At 37.0% G+C, this 14,536-nt stretch overlaps 1 protein-coding gene and 1 pseudogene across 1 annotated transcript; both read left to right on the top strand.

Moving 5' to 3' along the window:
• Positions 1–2,180: 2,180 nt before the first annotated feature.
• On the top strand, positions 2,181–2,738 carry LOC104759426 (uncharacterized protein At1g24010-like; annotated as a pseudogene).
• Positions 2,739–4,753: 2,015 nt separating this feature from the next.
• LOC104756896 (uncharacterized protein At1g24000-like) lies at positions 4,754–5,910 on the top strand. The gene is made up of 3 exons (XM_010479552.2): positions 4,754–4,922; positions 5,019–5,315; positions 5,407–5,910. The coding sequence occupies exons 1-3, from the start codon at positions 4,832–4,834 to the stop codon at positions 5,658–5,660; spliced, it is 642 nt and encodes a 213-aa protein (XP_010477854.1). The 5' UTR covers positions 4,754–4,831; the 3' UTR covers positions 5,661–5,910.
• The last annotated feature ends 8,626 nt before the right edge of the window (positions 5,911–14,536 follow it).

Genomic DNA, 14,536 nt, shown 5'->3' on the forward strand with positions numbered 1-14,536 from the left:
CTCGTCGATCATTTGTCCAAGTGATGTTGCCTGAGTTGCGATTTCTGATAGCTTTCCTGCAAAGCTATAAACCCTGTCTGAATCCGCCATCCTTAACTTCTCGAAATCAGACATTAGAGTCTGCAAGCGTGCCTCCTTGACACGATCAGCTCCCATGTTTCTTGACTTGATCGAATTCCAAATATCTTTAGGTGAAAGTAGATCACCTACTTGTAGTATAAGAGATTCTAGGATTGATTGGAACAATAATGCTATTGCAACATCATTCTTGTCTTCATCGGTTGAACCTGGTTCTATTGTCTCCCAAACCTTTTGATCCGCAGTATAACCTTCATCTTCATAGACCATACCGTATAGTTTGTAGAGGTAAGTTGAGGGCATTGGATCGATACTGATTTGTCCATGTCCTTTGGACGTGATCCAGTTGCTAGTTCGCTCATTGTTTAGAATCAAATCCGCTCCTTTGGATTGATTAAACCTTGCTCTGATACCAAATAAAAGATTAAAAATAGAATTTGATTATAAAGAATAACTCTCTTTATTTATGTTTAGAAAATCTCCTCTCAAAACTAAACCCTTCTTAAGCTCTCTCTTAATTTCATATCAATGTCACAACTCAACACTTGATATATATAGAGGATTTCTTATTCCTTTTCCTATTAGAACATAGAACTAGATAAATCCTAATTCTATTTGAACTTATCTTGAGTCTCTCTCTTATCCTTATCTCTCCATTGTAAGGATAACTTGGACTCTATGTTTGGGAGATAGTCAGAGACGGACATTGTCTTAAACCATGGGTGAATACGATGAATGCAAATAAAAAATCAAGACTATGGATCAATCAAGAGTATCAACTACAACCGAGAAAGATACCAATTCCCTGCAGCGGGAAATGGAGATATTTGTATGGTTCACGATATAACAGATGGATCGTAACCAATGATTTTCAAAAAGCATATTGGAGTCTCATCAAAAAGATGTTAGCCAAGCAAAAAGAAGATTATATAAAGATGAAGACGATGAAGGAAAATAACAGAGTTGTTAATCTGTTAGTGTGTAAGACTTACTTACAAAAGGAAGCCATATCTAGTTTCACTTTTTCGATTACTTCCTCTTATTTAAGGATTGGTTGTATTTGTATGTTCATTGATAACTTATGTAATCTTTGATTCAAGTTAATAAAGTAAGGTGTTAAAAAAAAAAATATTCGATCAATTTATCATAGTTTATTAAAATGATAAATGATATTAATACTTAAAGTCTTGAATATATATTTAAATAATCAAGCACATTTTTCTTTTTTTTTGTTCAAACAATAGTCAAGCACATTATAACTTAAACATGGGACTCAATTTTTAGGTTTTTTCTCTCAAAATTCAATATAGTAATTTAAAATTGTTGAGTGACTTGAGTGTTTAGTGACATTTATTTGACGATATTCGTTAGTCAAAAATTAGTCACTTTCTTTTGCTTCTGGGATGATTTTAGTTACTTGCTAAATTAAGCAGATGAAATCAATTAGCACCACAGATATCCATTATACTTTAACAGACTCATTAGTCGCTTGAGCGTGTGGTAATCATCTATTTCAACTTTATTACTCACTAATTGATATTTGTATGAGTCTAAACAAATACCAAAATGATATATTGTCTTTTTCTGAGTTAAGAACGAAGCAATCACATTTGTTTAGACTCATACCTTAATCATTTTGGTTACTCTGGATAAACTTTTGAAAACCCCTTAGTATTCTACATTTATTTTTATCTTGTGTTTAATTTTTTTTTTTGGTTATTTATTTTATTTTAGTCATTAGTCACTTAAAATTTAGCATATGAAACTATTTAAGATTATACATTAAAAAAACAACTAAAAACGTGTTATGCTTAAAGATCTCCATTTTACTTTTCGAAAGAATATCCCACTTTAAAAATGTTCACAAGGTAAATGAAAGCTCTCATATACCATATTAACTAATTAATTGGGTGAATTAATCAAGCTGATTGCATATATATTATAGCTGTCACAAGTCTGTTAAGCTTTCGTTTAAATTTATGAACATTCGATATGGTGAAAATGTTAGATGGTGGGGTTAGGTAAAAATAAACTTTTTCTATATAAACAAACACATTCATTGATAAGTTTCTTATCAAACCCACACAACATATACTCCATAAAAAAAACAAAACAAAAAAGAGCGAGGACAGAGAAAATGACATTAAATGGATATTTTTCTACTGATTTTGACATAAAGTCTCCAGCAAACAAATTCTTTCAAACATGCATTTACATACTAGATCTCCCTAAAGGCAACGGTAACGATCTTCTCCATTACTTATACGTACACTTCTCATTGATTCATATATATATCTTGATTAAAACTCTAGTTGCTATGTTTCACTATATATAGTCACGATGGAGATTGAGGCTATACCTTCGGAGAAGAAAAAAACTACGTTTAGAATCGAGGGCTTTCAAGTCTCGGAGTGGTACGAGTCGCTCAAAGGAAAAATCAGCCAAGGCGTGTCTATGTGGCAAAACCTGGATGGGTACAAGAAGCTCGAAGGAACCATGACCATCATTCATGTGGAAGACAATAGCCGTGACCGTGGTATATTCACTGTAGAGTACGAGAAGATCAGCTCTAACATCGAAGATCCAAAATCTATCGTGAACACGTTTGTTGATTTCTTTACAGAGAGATGGATGCGTATCTTCTTGAAGCTATTAATTAGAATTATCTTAATTATGTGTTAACAGGGTAGAACCCCGTTTATATCGCTATCCAGGCCTGGCCCACCCCACAAGCAGCTAAAGCATCTGCTTTCGGAAACCTAATAAATACAAAATATTTGGACTATTTGACAAAATATTTCTTAGCTGAGTTGGTATCTGGTACTTAGATTAAACATCTACTCGTGGGTTCGAATCCCCTCATTGGCAACTTTTGTATTTTTTTTTATATTGTATGTATCATATACAGATGATTAATGTATATTTATAAAATACCATATTAAAAAATGCTTTAGGCCTCCTTAACCCTTGGACCGGCCCTGTCGCTATCTATATCTCTACGTACGCTTATTGCGGTATATATGGACTAGTTATCGTTAATAATGGTTGGACATTTAGAATGTATTTACTCATAATTCATAAAGCTTTAAAATACATAATAATATATCGATTTGCATGCATATTATTGTTGTATCGACGATTTTTAATATTATGGTTAATTAAGTTTATCCATGTCTATTGTTACGGATTATCAATTATGTAACAACTCATTGTTTTAGTACGAAAATGCGATTCGCCACCACTACTTTAAAAGCACAAGGACAGAGAACGCATATATAATTAACTATCCAATTTGGTTGTGTTAGTTTGTTTGAAGAAAATAATTATCAAAAAAGAATTAATATATAAAATATACTCACGATTGAACGTCCAGAACGAGAAGACCCGTCCTGAGATCGAAGACCCACACTCCATCATCGACACTTCTGTCAAGTACTTCCAGGGGATCGATGCAATTCTTGTTAAGGAGATGGATGAGAAAATTGTTAAGGAGATGTCCGAGAAACTTTTTAAATTTATTCTTAGATCTTATCCTGGGGTGTCTGAATCATCTGAAGACCTATATTGGACTTATTTCTGGATCTATTTTTTAAGTGGGAACTCATCTATCTAGTTATATACATATCTAAGCTACTACCGTCAAATGCATATTAAAGGTTTTTTCAGCTCGCCAAAGATGTTACTTTTTTTTTATATATATATAAAGTATTTTGTTTTTTCTTCTTAGCAGAAGAAATGTAAATTAATTGCTTATGGTTTAAGTTAATAGCTAAAATAAGCCGATAAAATAATTTGGTCATGCACAAATATTCTTCCATGTAGATTCACTTTTTCAACATACTAAGCTACGAACAGTTGGTGAGAGTCATGAACACGTGATCACACCCTCATGTATTGTCATTTTTAGTTAAGAGACTGATGAACACAATTACACAAACCCTCACCTTACAGAACAATCGCTTTTACTCACTCATCAGTTTCCTCATACTTATACTTTTTTTTAAAAAAGGTTTTGAAGGAGATTGAAGATTCAGTAACATACTTTGCTTAGTTCGAGTTAACAATATACTGCATGTATTGTTTTATTATTAATTCACTATTTATACCATTGAGGTTTTATTTTTTATTATTATTCCAGTTAATCGCTATAAGATAAAATAACTAAACAAGTACGAAATCGGGTTGCTAAATAATATGTGACTCAATTTATGTAAGTTGAGTGACGTCTGCCTATATATTTTGTATTTATTCCACAACATTCACTAGTCATGTCTAAGTTCATAACGTTAAAATGGGTTGATAATCGTATACTAGACAAAAAAATAAAACGCGTTTTGTGTTACATGAAGCTCATAGAGAAAGAGTCATTTAAGAAGAATTTTACTAGTGATCATATATTTCTAAAAATGTATCTCAAAACAAAATAATTTACGTAAAGCACTTGCTAGATTGAGTTAATCGATACACAAATTAGGCTGTTGAAATCAATGTGGTCTGCAAATTTTATTTACTCCCATGTATATACCACATTCGTCTGCAAATCAATGTGGTCTGCAATTCAAATACTGAAGCTTTAGGTTAGTTTTAAAAAGATTCCACAGAGTGAAAAAGTTAGATGGGTGGGGTTAGGTGATTTTATTTAATGTAATTGTCATAAACCTCTGTCTTTCTATATAACCACATTCATTATACTGAGAAGGTTATTATCAAACCCACACATAACATAGACTTCAAAAACAAAAAAAAATAGAGAATGGCACTAAACGAATCTACTCATGAGTTTGACGTGAAGTCTCAGGCGGACGACCTGTTTAAAGATTTCATGAAAGCATTAAAAGACAATGGTAAGTCTTCAACAGTATTGCATACATCATATTGATTAATCTGCTAACTATTTTTTCGACTAAACCTTTAATTTCTATGTTTCATTGTTTCAACAGAAGATGAGGTGGAGATCGAGGCTGAGGATTGGGAGAAAAGAGAAATTACGATAAATGTGATCAGCTCTGATTTTTTGAGGAAGTACAAGACGTACAAAGTAACCGCCACCATTACTCCTAGGGATGACGGTGATGGTAGCCGTGTGAAATGGACCGTCAAGGTCGAGAAGATTCCCGAAGACATCCACGTCGGCCCACACATCTCCATCAACATAAATTCAAGAACTGTTGAGTTTTATCGTAAGTCTCCAGCAGAAGAGTTGTTTAAATCTTTCATGGAAGCAGTAAAAGATGATGGTAACTCTTCTACATTACATATATGATATATCTCATTGATTCATCATTTCTCTCGATTAAATCCCTAATCACTATTTTTTCACTATAAAAGATGAGGTGGAGATCGAGGCTGAGGATTGGACGAATAGGAAAACCACGGTAAAACTGATCTCCAGTTATATCTTGAGGAACTACAAGACGCTCAAAATAACCATCGTCGTTACGCCTTCGGAAGATGGTGATGGTAGCCACGTGAAATGGACCGTAGTGTTCGAAAAGATTTCTGATGACATCGACGACCCATATCTAGCCATCAACACAGCTGCTTATCTCATCAGGATGATCGATGCCAAAGTCCTTAAATAAATATGTCCTAACTTGAAGGTTCGTCTACATTGCAAAACGTCGTCTAAATAAATTGGCATACATACATATCTATATATTTATTGCAATAAACGTTTGGTATTTTGGGGATGTATGACTCGATCGTATAGCTATATTATAATAAATATCTATTGGCAGATTATTGTTGGACCGGATGATTATAATTTTTCACAACTGGGGGATCTAATTGGCGGCTTGTGTAACTTGTTTGCTTAATAAAGATATATTCTCATGTTCTCCTTTACCGTAAAAAATTATGGAGAAGGCAACTTAATCTAACCAAGTTAGCCAGGTCTTAAAGTAAATGTTTATTGTTGGTCCAATTAACAAAAAAAAAAAAACAGAACTAATTGATGTATCAAAAATAAAAGAACTGCGAATGTTCATTACACAATAGACTAATAATCAACACAAGCTAGGCTTTTTTACGGAAAGGCTTGTAGAGGCAAGTCTATACTAGAAATTATGAATACTTTTTAATAAAAGATATATACATCAATACTTAGTAATAGTTACGATCCAAAAAAATTATTCGAAATCTAAAACATATGTCTCACTGTAAACTATTCAAATTAACATTCTATAGATCTCTTCAAGGATTTTTCATCGTATGTGTTCTACTATGACATGTGTATGAGACAGATATCTCTAGAGGGTCTCTCAAATCAAATGAGAAACGATTCCAAACATTATAGCTTTAAAATTATATATTTTTCTAATTTTGATTTATTTTTAATGAGAATTTCTCAAAAAGAGACCCCAAATGAAAATATATACCCTTATGATTTTTAGGAAGAACTTCATTAAGATCTATAAGGAGCAACTCATCAAGAAAAAGAATAAGCTACTTGTTATGAGTGATTTAAAATTTTGTTTATATCTTATTTTGTAATTGACAAGTTGTTTGCATGTGATTTGTATTTGTTCTGAATTTTGAATGGATATATATGCAGACTATACAAGCTAATGAAGACAAATGGAATATATTGTCTGAAGCGGTACATTATTTGAACAAAATTACTAAAATTATGTTATTATCTCAAATGTCTTGTTCAAATAGTATCCTTGCAAAGTTTGATCACATTGATTATTTCTAACCAAGTTTTCTTAAAACTATTGTTCATTTTATGATCTTAAGGACTGAGGCTGACAACGATCGAGAACATATCTCTTGAGGCAGGTCTTTGATTTGTCTCGGAAAATATTATTAGAAACCTTGCTGGATCGTGGGAACTCTTGGATTAATCTGTAAATATATCTAAGTTATTAAATTGTTTCTGCAGGTATGTTTGTATTAACATGTGGGTTTGGTGTTTTAGATAAAGGAATCTTACGTTGTGAAGGCTGGCATCCGCATGGATGCTTATGAGAAAACAATGATGGCCTACTACAAGAAGTCGCTGGTAAATTGGTTATTTGCACATTACTGTATATATATATATATATTTGTGCTTATGTTTGTACTTAATACTAATCATATGTTGTTTTGTGTTCAAAAGGAATGGCTAGTTGAGGATGATAAATCTGACAATATAGTGTCCAAGGAATCTGACACGTCTGACAAGTTATTGTCCAATGAATCTGACGACGAGTAATAATGCGATTTTTACTTTATGCTTGTAGTTAAAATTAGCTGATGTTCCGGTGACCACCATCGTGATGAGTTGGTTACTTTCGTTTCACTTTTTTACAACTTTCTCTCGGTGTTTAAATTTTAGTTACTGTGTTATCTAATGTGAGAAATATGTTAGTCTTTTAATAACATTGGGAGTGAAGATTGAGAATGAAATCCGCGGAGTAGAAGCATGTGAACAAACAATATATTTGGTCATACGGGCTTAATAACATGTATTAGAAACGTGTCACAAATCAGTTATTAGTCTTTTGGTTTAAGTTTTCTTCATCATCTGCAAGAATTTACGATGATTGAGTCAGACATAATGAATTAATGAATCCTTTTTGATGCAGAACCATGTATGTAAATTGTCTAGCAGCTTAAACTGGCTGTATTTTAGATTGAACATCTAGTTTTATATTGATTGTATTTCAGAAAGAAAAAAAATAACCAAAAATATGTTAGAAATATTAGCTCTCGAGTCCTTGAAGCACGACCACGATGATGAATTCATGGTTGTTATGGGAACCAAAACTGATATGATCATGGCTAGCAAGGAGTCAGAAGCTGCAGAGGAACCGGAGATTGTGGGAAGGATCACTCGCTCAAGAGCTAAGGAGATGGCTAAGGAAGCTCATTCACTCATAGCTGACGGGTCATTCAACCTACCGAGGATCCAGGTCTTTAACATCTCCACCTTGAAGACTTCACCCGGTAATGATAACTAGATAACTTAGGTGTGAAGTTTGTACTCTTTTTCCCATAGCTGAGTTTTGTCCCACTGGGTTTTCTTGGCATGGTTTTTAATGAGGCAAATGGATCACTACGTCGAGTTATCTAGAAGTCATTGCCAATGGGAAATAATGTACAAGTCCCCAGACTTCAGACTTTAGTCATCAGACTTCAGACTTTAGTCACCAGACTTCAGACTTTAGTCACCAGACTTCAGACTTTAGTCACCAGACTTCAGAATTAAGTCACCAGACTTTTGCCAGACTTCAGTACCTGATGATTTGCTGTTTTTCTTGTTTTCCTTAAAATGTCTTGTTGTTTTATTTTGAACTTCCTGTTGTTTGGAGTGTCGAGCCTAGGGTTGATTATAAAGCCCATAGCCACGCCTCCTTGTTCTTTAGCGAAGAAGTATGTTGTAAACATGTTTTGTGAACTTTCTTCTCTCAATTTGAATTCTTGAATGCGTTCTTGATTTCTGGGTTTCTATACACTTTGTGATTCAGAAACTCTTCACTTGTTACAATCCATATCGCCACCTAAACAATCTATCTCCATCGAATCATTGTTCTAACTTCTGATCATCACCATATCCTTCTACATTCTCGATCTCACAACATCATCGCCACCATATTTGCATTTTCCGCATCATCACCATCGAGTCTCATCATCATTCATCAGTCTACAGCCTTCATCAGAGTTTCTATCCTAGGGAGATCCTATCATGTGGTATCAGAGCCAACTCTGTGCCAAGGCTAAGCGATTCTAAGAACCCTAATCTCTTGTGTTTTGCTTAATTCGTTTGAGTCTAGGTCTAATAGGGTTTAGTTATTGTTGATTCGTTTGAGTTTAGGTCAAGTTTTGGGAGTTTAGGATTTAGTTTTGTGTTGTTCGAAATTAGACTGCAAATTAGGGTTTGTTTATTTCGAAATTGTTCATTATAGGGTTGGTATTGATCGATTCTCTTGTAGTTTTGTTCGATATTAAGTCTATATCCGTGAGTCTATTGCTTAAAATTCTGAGTCTTAGAGTTTATTTTCGTTTTTTTTATTCCAAGAACAATTTACTGCGAGTTTCTTATTTAATTTGCAGGTACAATGGAGCTTTCTCCAGAGGCTATGGAAGCTTTGAACCAAGCCATGTCCAAGCAAATAGCAGAAGCAAACAAGTTAATGTCTACTCAGTTTCAGCAACAGATGGAGCAGCTCAGTAACAAGTTTGAGAAACAGTTCAAGGACATAGCTCACGCATCTAGTGCTTCAGAACAGAGTTCTACAGAACCGCCTAGTCCCAATGAGGCCCTTCGTTTAGCCAAAGGAAAGGCTCATGTGAGAGCTTCTTCAAAGCCTACACGGATCAGAACAGCTAAGTCACCTACTGGGGGGAGAGAGACTTGTTTCAATCAGAGGAGAAACACTCAAGGTACAGAAAGAGAGCCGCGCAGAACTAGTAGAGATCACATTCGTCCAAGACGCACTGAACAAGTAGCTGGGCATCGAATCTACATTGAGTCAGATAGAGAGTATTCTGAAGAAGAAGAAGTTTCAGATCATAGTCAAGAGACAATGCGGAGAAACAGAAACAGAGATCATGGCAGGGATTATGATCCTTTGAGGCAGCAGTTGAGTCATCTCAAGATTCAGTATCCTTCTTTCCATGGTACCAATGACCCAGAGACTTATCTAGACTGGGAAAGGAAGATGGAGTCGAATTTTCAGGTTCAAGGAACCTATGAGTTGAACAAGGTGAAGATAGCCATATCTGAATTCAATGGTTATGCTTTGTTATGGTGGGAGCAGTTGGGGCTCACTAGACATCGACAGAGAGAGCCTGCTATCACTACATGGGAACAGTTAGTCACGCAGATGAGAAAGAAGTTTGTTCCTACACACTACCAGCGAGAGATCCTTAACAAGCTTAGGCGTCTCATTCAAGGTACCAAGTCTGTTAGAGACTACTATCAAGAGCTGGAAACACTTATGATCAGGGCTGATCTAAGAGAAAGTGAAGACATGGTTATGTCTAGATTTCTCGGGGGTTTAAACAGAGAGATTCAAGACAAGATAGAGCTGCAGAATTATGAAGATGTGCAAGAAATGGTACATAAGGCAGAGTTAATTGAATCGCAGATCAAGAGAAAGGGAGTGAGGTCAGCTTTTACGCCTAACATCTCCAAGCCAAGAGAGTTCAGTAAACCCGCCTTCACCAAGGACAGCAAACTGCGACAGCTACAGTCAAAGAGGAGGTTAAGATTGATTTCAAGCCCAAGAGTAGCACTTCTACAAGTTATATCAGGTGTTTCAAATGCCAAGGAATGGGGCATTATTCCAGAGACTGTCCTAATAAGAAGATGTTTCTTCTTCAAGAAGGAGGAGAGATTGTGCCAGTAGACAGTTCAGAGAGTGAACTAGAGTCAGATTTCGGTGAAGAAGGTGAACCAGCCGTAATGGGAGAAATGTTGGTAGCACGCAGAGCTTTAAGTGTTCAGATTCATCCAGATGATAGAGGACAGCGTGAGAACCTATTTCACACACGGTGTATGGTTCAAGACAAGGTATGTACCTTGATCGTTGATGGTGGAAGCTGTACTAATGCAGCTAGTGAAGAGATGGTACAGAAGCTTAATCTCAAGACTACTTCACATCCAAGACCTTATCAGCTACAGTGGTTGAACAACAAGGGTGCTTTGACAGTTTCGCAGCAAGTGATGGTGAAACTAGCGATTGGGAAGTACGAGGATGAGCTGCTTTGTGATGTTATTCCCATGAAGTCAAGTCATATTCTTTTGGGAAGACCATGGCAGTTCGACAGAAGAGTGTTCCATGATGGTTACACCAACAAGCAAACATTTGAGTTCAAAGGACGCAAGGTCACCCTTCTACCACTTACACCCAGCGAAATCTACAAGGACCAGCTTCACATGAACCGCAAGGATACAGAAAAAGTGTCTCACAGCCTGTACATCAATCTCAGCGAGTTCAACAAGCTATTTGATCCAGAGATGACCACATTCATGTTTGTGTACAAGGAAACACTCACCAGTACTAAGTCCGCAGGAGAGCTTCCACGCGAGATGATAGAAATTATAGAGGAGTACAAGGATGTGTTTCCAGAAGAGATACCTCCAGGTTTACCTCCAATCCGTGGGATAGAGCATCAGATTGATTTGGTACCAGGTTCAGCTCTACCGAACAGACCAGCTTACCGAACTAATCCAGTAAAGACTAAAGAGCTTCAGAAGCAAGTAGAGGAGCTGATGAGCAAGGGACACATCAGAGAGAGTCTCAGTCCATGTGCAGTACCAGTTTTGCCTGTACCCAAGAAAGATGGTTCATGGAGGATGTGTGTTGACTGCAGAGCTATTAATAACATTACAGTGAAGTACAGACATCCAATTCCGAGATTAGATGACATGCTGGACGAGTTATGTGGTTCAACAATCTTTTCCAAGATCGAGTTAAAGAGTGGGTATCATCAGATCAGAATGAAGGAAGGAGATGAATGGAAAACAGCTTTCAAGACCAAGCAAGGGCTCTACGAATGGCTAGTCATGCCGTTTGGTCTCACCAATGCTCCTAGCACCTTCATGCGTTTAATGAATCATGCTCTCAGACCTTTCATAGGCATCTTCGTGGTTGTGTACTTCGACGACATACTCATCTACAGTAAAGGTTTAGAAGAACACTTAGAACACATCCGCCAAGTTCTAAATGTTCTTTGTTCTCAATCCCTCTTTGCTAATTTTTCTAAATGTTCATTCTGTACTACTGAGGTTGTTTTTTTAGGCTTTGTTGTCAGTGCAGAAGGAGTTAGAGTGGACGATGAGAAGGTCAGGGCTATCAAGGAGTGGCCAACACCCAAAAACATGGTAGAAGTCAGGAGCTTTCATGGACTAGCAGGCTTCTACAGGCGATTTGTGCAAGACTTCAGTACTATTGCAGCGCCACTTACAGAAGTTGTCAAGAAGGATGTAGGATTCAGATGGGAGGAAGCACAAGAGAAGGCGTTTTCAACCTTAAAAGAGAAGCTTATTTCTGCCCCTATTCTCTTACTTCCTGATTTCATGAAAACTTTTGAGATTGAATGTGATGCTTCCGGAGTGGGTATAGGTGCTGTTTTGATGCAGGATAGGAAGCCAATAGCTTACTTCAGTGAAAAGCTAGGAGGATCAACGTTGAACTATCCTACATATGATAAGGAGCTGTATGCTTTGGTTAGAGCTCTTCAAACGTGGCAGCATTACCTGTGGCCCAAGGAATTCGTTATTCACACTGATCATGAGTCCCTGAAACATCTCAAAGGACAACATAAGCTCAACAAGAGACATGCCAGATGGATGGAGTTCATAGAGACTTTTCCCTACACGGTTTAGTACAAGAAAGGTAAAGATAATGTAGTTGCAGATGCATTATCCAGGAGGTACACTCTCATTTCTACTTTGTCTTCTAAGCTTGAGGGTTTTGATGAGATAGTAGAACTTTATAAGACTGACATCGATTTTGCTGAGAGCTATGGCAAATGCCATAAGTTTGCTTTTGAGAACTATTATAGGCAGGATGGATATCTGTTCTTTAAGGATAGATTGTGCATACCAAGAGGATCCATGAGAGAGCTGCTGATCAGAGAAGCTCACGGAGGTGGATTAGCTGGGCATTTCGGAGTATCAAAGACTCTACTTGGACTGCAAGAACACTTCTATTGGCCTCAAATGAAGAAAGACGTTGAGAAGGTTTGTTCTAGGTGCCATATCTGCAAAATGGCGAAGGGTAAGGTACAGCCTCACGGCTTGTACACTCCTCTACCGATTCCTTCTCAACCTTGGACTCATATTTCTATGGACTTCGTTCTTGGCTTACCTCGAACCAGAAATGGTAGAGATTCTATTTTTGTTGTGGTTGACAGGTTTAGCAAGATGGCTCACTTCATTGCAAGTCACCAGACGGACGATGCTGTTATTGTAGCTAACTTGTTTTTCAGGGAAGTAGTACGCCTACATGGAATGCCTCAAGTGATTGTTTCAGACCGAGATACCAAGTTTCTAGGACACTTCTGGAGGACGTTATGGGCTAAACTAGGAACCAAGCTTTCATTCTCAACCACATGTCACCCGCAAACAGATGGACAAACCGAAGTGGTGAACAGGACGCTATCGACACTCCTCAGAGCCTTAGTGGGAAGCAATCTCAAATCATGGGAAGAATGTCTACCACATGTGGAGTTCACATACAATCACGCTAAGCATTCTGCTACCCTCTTTTCTCCTTTTGAAATTGTTTATGGTTTTAACCCACAATCACCTCTAGACTTGATCCCTTTACCTTTAAGTGTGAAGTGTAGCTTTGATGGCAAAGAAAAGGCTGAACAGGTGAGGAGGATACATGCTAAAGCTAAGGAGAACATAGAGAAAAGAACCAAGCAATATGAGAAGCATGCGAACAAGGGTAGAAAGGAGCTCATTTTCGAAGAAGGAGACTTGGTGTGGGTTCATTTACGCAAGGATAGGTTCCCAGAAGAGAGGAAAAGCAAGCTTCTACCGCGAGCTGATGGACCATTTGAAGTCATCAAGAAGATCAACAACAATGCCTACGAGATTGATCTTCACGGTAAGTATAAGATATCTTCCACATTCAATGTTTCTGACTTGCTTCCTTATTATGCAAATTCCGATTTGAGGACAAATCCTTTTGAAGAGGGGGAGGATGATATGATCATGGCTAGCAAGGAGTCAGAAGCTGCAGAGGAACCGGAGATTGTGGGAAGGATCACTCGCTCAAGAGCTAAGGAGATGGCTAAGGAAGCTCATTCACTCATAGCTGACGGGTCATTCAACCTACCGAGGATCCAGGTCTTTAACATCTCCACCTTGAAGACTTCACCCGGTAATGATAACTAGATAACTTAGGTGTGAAGTTTGTACTCTTTTTCCCATAGCTGAGTTTTGTCCCACTGGGTTTTCTTGGCATGGTTTTTAATGAGGCAAATGGATCACTACGTCGAGTTATCTAGAAGTCATTGCCAATGGGAAATAATGTACAAGTCCCCAGACTTCAGACTTTAGTCACCAGACTTCAGACTTTAGTCACCAGACTTCAGACTTTAGTCACCAGACTTCAGACTTTAGTCACCAGACTTCAGAATTAAGTCACTAGACTTTTGCCAGACTTCAGTACCTGATGATTTGCTGTTTTTCTTGTTTTCCTTAAAATGTCTTGTTGTTTTATTTTGAACTTCCTGTTGTTTGGAGTGTCGAGCCTAGGGTTGATTATAAAGCCCATAGCCACGCCTCCTTGTTCTTTAGCGAAGAAGTATGTTGTAAACACGTTTTGTGAACTTTCTTCTCTCAATTTGAATTCTTGAATGCGTTCTTGATTTCTGGGTTTCTATACACTTTGTGATTCAGAAACTCTTCACTTGTTACAATCCATATCGCCACCTAAACAATCTATCTCCATCGAATCATTGTTCTAACATCTGATCATCACCATATCCCTCTACATTCTCGATCTCACAACAT

This window comes from Camelina sativa, chromosome 17 (genome assembly GCF_030686135.1).
Source record: "Camelina sativa cultivar CO46 ecotype springtype chromosome 17, ASM3068613v1".
In the NCBI taxonomy this organism is placed as follows: domain Eukaryota; kingdom Viridiplantae; phylum Streptophyta; class Magnoliopsida; order Brassicales; family Brassicaceae; genus Camelina; species Camelina sativa.

Coding starts and splice junctions, on each gene's coding strand:
- LOC104756896 (XM_010479552.2), top strand. CDS start 4,832: ATGGCACTAAACGAATCTACTCATGAGTTTGACGTGAAGTCTCAGGCG. Junction 4,923..5,018: donor GAAAGCATTAAAAGACAATG/GTAAGTCTTCAA, acceptor TTGTTTCAACAG/AAGATGAGGTGGAGATCGAG. Junction 5,316..5,406: donor GGAAGCAGTAAAAGATGATG/GTAACTCTTCTA, acceptor TCACTATAAAAG/ATGAGGTGGAGATCGAGGCT.